The sequence below is a fragment of the Brachyhypopomus gauderio genome, chromosome 1 (genome assembly GCF_052324685.1).
Source record: "Brachyhypopomus gauderio isolate BG-103 chromosome 1, BGAUD_0.2, whole genome shotgun sequence".
NCBI classification, from domain to species: domain Eukaryota; kingdom Metazoa; phylum Chordata; class Actinopteri; order Gymnotiformes; family Hypopomidae; genus Brachyhypopomus; species Brachyhypopomus gauderio.
Genome location: NC_135211.1, coordinates 53,318,621 through 53,328,747, shown reverse-complemented (window position 1 = coordinate 53,328,747; position 10,127 = coordinate 53,318,621). Strand labels below are relative to the sequence as shown.

General features: G+C 41.3%; 1 protein-coding gene across 1 annotated transcript; it reads right to left on the bottom strand.

Moving 5' to 3' along the window:
* Window positions 1-4,502: 4,502 nt before the first annotated feature.
* On the bottom strand, window positions 4,503-8,452 carry LOC143510438 (uncharacterized). The gene is made up of 5 exons (XM_076999831.1): window positions 8,444-8,452; window positions 7,857-8,310; window positions 7,396-7,686; window positions 5,539-5,634; window positions 4,503-4,664 (listed from the first exon to the last, which is right to left on the bottom strand). Exons 1-5 carry the CDS (start codon window positions 8,450-8,452, stop codon window positions 4,537-4,539), a joined length of 978 nt encoding a protein of 325 aa, XP_076855946.1. The 3' UTR covers window positions 4,503-4,536.
* Window positions 8,453-10,127: the final 1,675 nt, after the last annotated feature.

Below are 10,127 nucleotides of genomic sequence, written 5' to 3'. Positions count from 1 at the left end.
GCTTTTAACTAAGAATTATTTTAGACATAAGTCAATTCTTAGCAGCATTCTTAGGAGTAATTCTAAGAAGTTTGATAAATACGGGCCCTGGATTTCAACATTACTGGTATTTCAAAAAAATCTGGTTGAACAATCCATTTGATAAAGTCGGTTATCTTATACTGGCTTTGTCATCTACTGTTACTAAAAGTATGTCACATGTAGGGTTGCCACCTAGGTCTGACAAAAAACAAGGACACTCTGTTGTTGACTGGGGGGGGTTGAACGTAAAATGTTACCGGGGGCGGGTGTAAAATGGACACTGCGAGAAAAAAAGACGGATTTTAAGTGTGCAGAAACAGTCTAAATTGTCGTTTGAACTAACCTAGTGAAAACTGGGACATTAAATGATTTTTTTGCCGGGATCGAATATTAAAAAGAAGGAAAACCGGGACAAACCGGGACAGCCCGGGAAAACCGGGACAGCGACGTGAAAACCGGGACAGTCCCGGGACAGGTGGCAACCCTAGTCGCATGTCTGGACAATATTTCCTGATGGTTAAGATCAACAACATACCCATCCTACTGAATCACACTATCAACATTTTTTTTACTAGTAAGGATAAATGCATTTATATTTACATTTACCAGACTCTCTTATGCAGAGCGACTTACAAAGTGCTTTGCATTAGCTGATGTTTCAATCTAAACCAGGGGTGCCCAACCTTTTTTTAACCAAGATCTACTTTTGAAGTTGATGGCATGCCGAGATCTACCAAGTAAAACACAATGGCCGGGCGATAATTTAAACAAGAAACCCCAATCACAGTTCAAATGTAGTTGTTTTTTTTATTTGCACAGGTGGAGAAAGCAGTAAATCCAACAAATGAGGAAATGGTCAAAACCTATCAAAAATAGGTTGTCAAAACAGAACAAGAATCTCACAAGAACTTCACACCATCTCTATCTCTCTTAGCCACACACACACACACACACACACACACACATCCATACACATAATAACTTTAGAAAAGATAACTTCAAAGAAGGAAGGAGGAGAAAATAAGTCAGAGAAGATAATATTTAAGAATGCTAAAATTCACTGGGCAGTGGCACTAGCAGGGAAAACGGCAGATGGATTTAAATTCAACTGGAAAACAGATAAAAATCGGAACATACTTTTCTAAGTATATGGATATGAATATGTGTAATTCAAGATAGTAACGTACTCTTCTAACGTACAGTATATGGATATGAATAGGCCTATGCCTAATTCAAGATGAGAATAATAAAAAAACACTTCTCTACCTTAGTGGGACTTCTGGCACTGGGAGGAGTCAGCTAGCTTCTCATAATCCGGGCAGTAGGAGCTGAGCGCCAGCCTTAAACAGGCAGCTTTACTCCTATTAACAGGTCTCGTGATCACTGCCTGCTTTGCTGCTAGCTGTTTCCTCAGTTCATTTACCTTTTTGGTTCATAGAGCTTATTCATCAATGATGACAAACTCAGTTTAAGAAAAATTGAGGCCTGTGTAAGAGATATTAAATGCTGGATGTCTCTAAACTTCCTCCAACTTAATGAGGACAAAACAGAAGTTCTCCTTCTGGGCCCTAAGGCCTCAAAACAGAAAATTCCAGATCTAATGCTTAATCTCGCAGGCTACCCCATTACACCTGGCACAGTAGCCAAAAACCTAGGCGTCATACTCGACTCCGACCTATCATTTGATAAATACATAGATAATACTACTAGGATAGCTTTTCTACATCTCCGTAACATTGCTAAATTAAGAAATGCATTATCACAGGATGATGCGGAAAAATTGGTGCACGCCTTTGTTAGCTCTAGATTAGACTACTGCAATGCACTACTGTCAGGATGTTCAAATAGGAATCTAAATAAACTTCAAATAGTTCAAAATGCCGCAGCCAGGGTTCTGACCAGAACTAGAAAATTTCAGCATATCAGTCCAGTCCTATCAGCCCTGCATTGGCTCCCAGTTAAATTCCGTATTGACTTAAAAATTCTTTTATTAACTTATAAAGCATTGCACGGGCTTGCTCCTGAGTACCTTCAGGAACTTATTTCCTATTACGAACCCCCACGCCCACTAAGATCACAGGGTGCTGGTCTTTTATTAGTTCCAAAAATTAACAAGGTAACAGCAGGGGGAAGAGCCTTTTCTTGTAAGGCCCCCCAGCTTTGGAATAATCTTCCTAAATGCGTCCGGGACTCCGACACAGTCACAATCTTTAAGTCTAGGTTGAAAACCCACTTATTTAGTTTAGCGTTTGATAATTAATATCCCCCCTTAGATAAAGATACAGATCCAGGGGTTCATAGACGAAGGGTTTTACGGTAGACTGGGGCGCTGGTGCTGTCGTCCTGTCACTGCTCGTGGTCACTCAAGTTTGTTGACAGTGCAGTGGACGGATGCCATTGTCTCAGAATGCCCCCAAGCCTATGTTACCTTCTGGTTCTGCCTTTTTAGCTAGGCTGTAATAATTTAACTTAATGCCGGAGTTGCTGCCACACTCCGGAAATGTTTATAATTTCACCTGTCCTGTATATGTCCTCATACAGAGCTAATTTTCCCTGTTTCATTTCTCCACATGGCTGCCCGCCTGCTTGAGGAATAATGAGATGAGGAGACCAGCGATCCATCCTGGGCCAGCCACCTCCTGCCTAACCGGATGCATACATCATGATGGACATTATTACATATTTTTTCTTTTCTTTCTCTTCTTTCTGTCTAAATTGTTGTTGTTGTCATGGTGACCGGTGTCGGCCAGAGGAGGATGGGTTCCCCCCCTGAGTCTTGGTTCCTCTCAAGGTTTCTTCCTCATGCAAAAAAAAAAAACTAGGGAGTTTTTCCTTGCCACTGTCGCCTTTGGCTTGCTCACTGAGGGCTAGGACTCGGCACTTGTAAAGCTGCTTTGTGACAACAACTGTTGTAAAAAGCGCTATATAAATAAAATTTGATTGATTGACTGATTCATTAGCATTAGGGTTGCCACCTAGGTCTGACAAAAAACAAGGACACTGTCATACACAGGGTGGCAAGTGTAATCTGTTGGGGGGGGTGTGACCGCAAGTTGTTGAGCGGGGGGGGGGGTGGCGAACGTAAAACGTTACCGGAGGGGTTTAAAATGGACACAGCGAAAAGAAAACAGATTTAAAGTGTGCAGAAACAGTCTGAATCGTGGTTTGAACTAACCTAGTTTTTTTGCAGACTTTTTTACTTTAAATTTGAATAAGTAAAAAAGTAGTCCTCTTCCCACTCGGGATGAAAGTGATAATTTTTAGCTTTTTTGTCTTCCGCCATTATCTTTTCAGCTGCCACCATTCTGGCTTCTTCGTCTTCGCGCTTTAGAGTCCCTGGTTACAACCTAGCAACCGTGGCAAACCATACCCAGCATTCATCAGAAAAGCAGAAAAGGTTGTGTAAATAATTAATTTTATTTTTGTATCTTATTATTATGAAAATACATACTGGCCTCTCATGAATGATTGTTTGATTAGTTTTTTTTTCTTTCTTTCTTCAGAGCCTTAAATACATGGCTACATGGTAACATTTCTCACGATCGACTGAAACTCTGCCCGCGATCAACTGGTAGACTCTGCGATCGACTGGTTGGGCACCCCTGATCTAAACTATGTTGTTGCGAAGCTACTAATGTGGAGAGTTAAAGTTAACCCTGACCCTAACGCTGACCAGTTACACTATATTAACAATTATTAACCATAACCTTAGATATATAGTGAATGCACAGAGTCCTTAGCTTCTTTATTTTGTGTGTTTTAGGGAGGCTACATACTGCATATACCATTTACCATTATGACACAATGTTACAATGAACACACAGCAGTCAGACAAAGTGTTAATTCTCAAGGTCCATGCCCACCAGAGTTGACTTCTAGGCTTTAAAGCACACATCTCATGTTGACGGCTGAGTACACCGTGTACTGTGGTTCATGTATCTGTAAAATAAAATCATCTTTGCACACACACACACACACACACACACACACACACACACACACACACACACACACACACACACACACACACACACACACACACACACACAATATTCTGAAATACATGGTTTATTTTTATGACAAACAGTGTTGTGATGTGAAAGCAGCACATTATATACAACTCAACACAAAAAGAGAAACAGTTCAACAAGCCCAAGCACACTCAGGGTTTTTTTTTTTTACTTTGCAATGTCTTGATAACACAAAAGCAAGACCATGCTAATACTGGGTATTAGGACCCTCTGTTACTCTATGGTAGGATTGTCACTCTATGGTTTGACTCTATCAGCTGAAGAAGCTGTCAAACTTACTGTCAGGCTCATGGAACCAGAAGCTTAATGACATTTTGTTGGATGTGCCATTATAAGAGACGTGAGTGGTCAACAACATTACTCACATAGACTGTGACATTCAAACCATGCTTGACTGGTGATACTGGGTCCACTGAACAGTTCACAGGTCAGATCAGTAGATTCATGCTGTTTACAACAAATCCTGACCTACCACTTGTGTTTCTCAGCAGGAAGTGAAATTACTCAGACCAAACTGTTTTGAAATATTCATCTGTTCATTTTTGCTGATTCTGCATCCACAGTTGACTCCAATTTCTGTTCCTGGCTGACAGCAGTGGAACCTGATGTGATCTGATGTTGTAGCACAGCAGAAGACCACATCAGGGTTAGGGTTATCCCTAACTCTAACTCTAACTCTACCCTGAAGTTTGACACCAAGGTAATTTTATGCTTACCAGAAAAATTACTTATTTGAGTATACTGTATATATCCTGTTAGTTTGAACCATTTGGTCCATAACCTCAAATTCTCTATTCTACATGACACATCTGCTCTGACTCCACTGAGATTTAGTGGTTAGTTTTTCTCCCATTATGCATAAACTGTTGTGTGAATATCAAGCCGGTCATGGTCAGAGTCAGTCAGGTCACAATTTTCCACATTCTGATGCTGCTAGGGTTAGAGTTGGGGTTAGGGTTAGGGTTGGGGTTGGGTTCAGAGTTGGGGTTAGGGTTAGGAATCAGCTAACCCTGCTAGGAATCAATGGCTTCATAAGAATTATTGCTCAAATTCAACAGGGTGGAAGAACCATATGAACATGTACCAAAGTTAAATCATAAAGTATATAAAGTAACATCATCCAAGGTCAGTTGGTCGTGATATCAGAGAAAATTGTGACGCTGACTCTTTTACCTTAACCATGTTAAAGCTGCTGTCTGTGTACATATATCTTAAACCATGTTAAAACTGCTATCTGTGTACATATATATATCCTAAACCAGTGATGCACATTTACAGTTCACATATGCAATCATTCTAGCGAGCAAAGCAACTCGCTAGAATGTACTATTATGAATACAGACACACATGTATCTCACATACGACCTTTTCCAGACGTATTGGAGACATATATGTGCTATCACGGTCTTTTGAGCATCAGACTTTATATCAGCTGTGATGTGCAACTCTCTGCAGGAATTAAGACAACTGCTTAAAACATACTTACTGTGTTTTGCCTTTGTGAATTTCCAGTAGTGAACAAGAATTACAACCAGCAGTAGTAGAATTACAGGTATAATGGTGAAAACAATTAGCTGATGTCCTGTAAAGACAACATATAATTACTCTTACAGGTACAGTAAGTTTTGGGGGGGGGGGGGGGCGTACCATGAGAGGGTAAACAAGTACATTCCTGTTTGCACATACAGTGGTGTGAAAAAGTTTTTGCCCCCTGCCTGATTTTTTCCATGTTTGTCACACTTAAATGTTTCGGAACATCAAACCAATTTAAATATTAGTCAAAGACAACACAGGTAAACACAAAATGCTATTTATAAATGAAGGTGTTTATTATTAAGGGAGAAAAAATATCCAAACCTACATGGCCCTGTGTGAAAAAGTGATTGCCGCCTTGTTAAAACGTACTGTCACTGTGGTTTCTGACACCTGAGTTCACTGTCTCTAGCCACACCCAGGCCTGATTATTGCCACATCTGTTCTCAATCAAGACATCACTTAAATAGGACCTGCCTGACACAGTGAATTCCACCAAAAAATTCTTAAAAGCTATGCATCATGCCGAGATCCAAAGAAATTCAGGAACAATTGAGAAAGAAGGTAATTGAAATCTATCAGTCTGGAAAGTTATAAAGCCATTTCCAAAGCTTTGAGAATCCAGTGAACCACAGTGAGAGCCATTGTCCACAAATGGCGAAGACATGGAACAGTGGTGAACCTTCTCAGGAGTGACTGGCCGCCTAAAATTACCGCAAGAGCGCAGCGACAACTCATCCAAGAGGTCACAAAAGACCCCACAACAACATCCAAAGAACTGGAGGCCTCACTTGCCTTAGTTAAGGTCAGTGTTCATGCCTCCACCATCAGAGAGAGACTGGGCAAAAATGGCCTACATGGCAGAGTTCCTAGATGAAAACCACTGCTGAGCAAAATGAACATTAAAAGCTCATCACAATTTTCCAAAACATATCTTGATGATCCCCAAGATGATTGGGAAAACATTCTGTGGACCGATGAGACAAAAGTTGAACTCTTTGGAAGGTGTCTGTCCCAGTACATCTGGTGTAAAAGAAACACTGCATTCCAGAAAAAGAACATTATACCAACAGTAAAATATGGTGGTGGTGGTGGTGGTGGTGGTGGTGGTGTGATGGTCTGGGGCTGTTTTGCTGCGTCAGGGCCTGAAAGACTTGCTGTGATAAATGGAACTAATGAATTCTCCTGTCTACCAAGATCCTGAAGGAGAATATCTTGCCTTACCTTACCAAAATTCCTCCACAATGCTGTAAAAGACTCATTGCAAGTTATCGCAAACGCTTGGTTGCAGTTGTTTCTGCTAAGGGTGGCTTGACCAGCTATTAGGTTTAGGGGGCAATCACTTTTTCACACAGGGCCATGTAGGTTTGGATATTTTTTCTCCCTTAATAATAAACACCCTCATTTAAAAATAGCATTTTGTGTTTACCTGTGTTGTCTTTGACTAATATTTAAATTGGTTTGATGTTCCGACACTTATAAGTGTGACAAACATGAAAAAAATCAGGAAATCAGGAAGGGGGCAAAAACTTTCACACCACTGTATAATGCTGGTTCACTTCCTCTTGGCAAAGTGTTGCTGACAGTTCAGCATAATGTTATCAACTTAGACTGTTACTGTGATATTTGGTTTTTGCTTAGTTATTATCTGTTTTCAGACCTCTGTAGTGTTACAAAAACTCACCCAGTACAACATGGTTGGTGGCCAACGCTCATACCACTCACTACAATTCATCTTTCATTTCAAACTATATTCATTTATCTTTCATGGAGACTTCAGAGCATAAGTATATGTGATCTGCTAACATACCTGACACAGGCGGACAGACACTGGTTCTGTTGAATTGTGCTGTCTGGTTGCTGACAGGGTTGGCTGCTACACAGTTATAGGTGTTGTTATCATCATATCCAACTTCCAGAGACAGAAGTGGGGTGCTGCTATTAGAATCACTGAAAGTGGAGATTACTTGGTCGCCTTTGTACCAGGAGAGTGTTGTTGAAGTCGTCCTCCCCACAGAACACAATACCAGACAGGTCAGAGATTCAGAGCTTTTTGTTTCTGTATGTGATGAACGTGTGATGTAGGGGACAGGCAGCGTCGCTGGAGGAGAAAACGAAAGACGAATTTATTTTTTGGTATTTATGTATAATATGCAATGAGAATTTAATGGTTTTTACCACAAACATGATAATAATGGTAAATGTTTGCTAATATATTGGTTAGTTCTGAACATGTAAGATATTTTAAAATTCTAAACGACAAAGACTTACCATAAACAATGACACTGAATTGCTTGGTTAAGACCTCATCGCTAAGCAGGGATGCTTTATAAACTCCAGTGTGTGTGATGCTGATGTTTCTGATGGTCAGAGATCCACTCTGTTTGTTCAGCTGCAGTCTGTTTCTGAATAGCTCCTGTTTATCGAAGGAAGGTACGTAGTTAACTAGCTGTGCTATGCGAGACTCTTTAGTTCCAAATGCCCACCATATTACATCATTATTCTCCACTCCAGTGAAAGGAAACTGTAGAGTAACTGTGTCTCCCTCTGTAGCTTGTACTGTCTCCACATGTTCTGCAGAAGGTCTCACATCTGGAAAACACAGTAATTCATATGTGAAATAAGGAGTGTGTGTGTGTGTGTGTGTGTGTGTGTGTGTGTGTGTGTGTGTGTGTGTGTGTGTGCGCGCGCAGTCTCCACTGAACTTAAAGGGTATGCTAATAATCTAAGATAAAAATGTATTTAGGATTTATGATAAAAGCAAAAATAAACACAACCCTAACCCTAATATACTGTACATAATAATATCAATATATACATAAGCATTAGCACTTTTTTTGTACTTTATTCTACCTTGCCAAGTTCATAGTAGGTTTGTGTTAGGGTAAGTGTTAGGGGTGTTTAGTTTTTTGATTGGTGGTAAAGGAGGTGTTGAGCTCTTGGATTAGTGGTTTTTCAGTTGAAGATGATTAATGTGAAGCAAGATGCAAATGTGACTTGACTTTACTGAAGGTAAAATGCAAATATGTAAGGTAAAACCATAGTTTAAAAAAACAACTAAATTAATTATCTAACTATTTATACCTGTAGTCCAGCACAAGTCTGTCTGTACAAGTTCTGTCATCTCAAACTAATGTCCTCACTATGCATGTAGGTAAATCACAGAACACTTGTACTTGAACACTTACAGGCAGCTAACCTCTAACCCCTAAACCCTAACCCCTGACGCATCATTCTAGCCTGTGATGTGTTTTTTCCTTATTTGTCTTGTTTGTCATGTGCTGTAATTATAGAACCTACTGGTGACTTACTAAGTGAGATTTGCACAGTAGATGGCAATATTTTACCACATGCACACACGCATACAAATATGCAAGTCGAGGCAATAATGATCAGACATACAGGCCCAACATACAGCGTACAAGATTAAACACATCTGGCATACAAGATCAAGAACATCAACCTTTGTTATTTTTAGACACGACTACTGTACATCAGCAGGTCTCTAAACCATTCCAAACTTTTCACATAGAAAATCTGAAGTAGCCTAAATGTGCATTGCAAAGTACTCTACACTGGTTTTAAAGAATACCACAAAGTAAATATTAAATATGCAATATGAATATTAATCAATATAATTTATTAATGATTATAAAAAAATGAAATGTTAATGAACATATCTACAGGTTTCTAGAGGTAGATAAGGCTTTTTAATAGAAGTCTACTGTCACGTTGAGGACCCCGGCCCCTCCCTTTTGGGCGTGTGTAAACGTTGTCCACGTGCTTTGTCTGCGTCCGTGTGTATACGTGGTTAGGGTTTTGTTGTGTGATTAATAAGTCTCACCTGTGAATTGTCTCGTGATCACGTGGGGCTAATGTGGTTTGTCTATTTAATGTGCGCTCGCGCAGTGTCCTGTGCTCGTCGTTGTCTATGTCTGCACGTTGTGCTGATTGTGTGAGTGTTTATCGTGCGCTATTGCGCAATACACGTCTCTATTAAAGTTACGTTTGCTCTGCAACCCGAGGATTCTGTGTCTCGTCCTTGGCTGCGCCCGAACGTCACAGAACGACGAGCCGTCCTGAGACACCAAGATCATGCCTGGCTACGCCACCCGGCAGAAGAAGGCAAAGCGCCCAAGCAAGCGACATCACCATGCTTCGTCCTCCCTCTCGCGCCGCTGCTCTACGCCGACTCTGGCACAGAGAAAGCGGGAGGAGGACACCCCCCCGTGCCAAGAGGCCACACTGTCGGTCGAGGAGCTGGAGAAGGACCCAGTGTGTGCCTACCAACTGGCCACAGCCCGGGGGCTCGAGCGAAAGGACCCCGAGCTGGCGGAGATGCTCCGCGAGGGGGTGGTGCATATATGGAGGGAGCGACACCTTGCTCCTTCTTGCGCCATCTCGCCGCTGCAGGTAGGCGTATTCGCGTCCACCCCGGAGGTGGAATTCGGGGAGGAGGATTCTGAGGGGGAGGAGCAGGAAGAAGAGGAGGCGTATTCCCCTTCGGTAGGCGAGGCCTCCACCATTGACTACGGTGGCGAG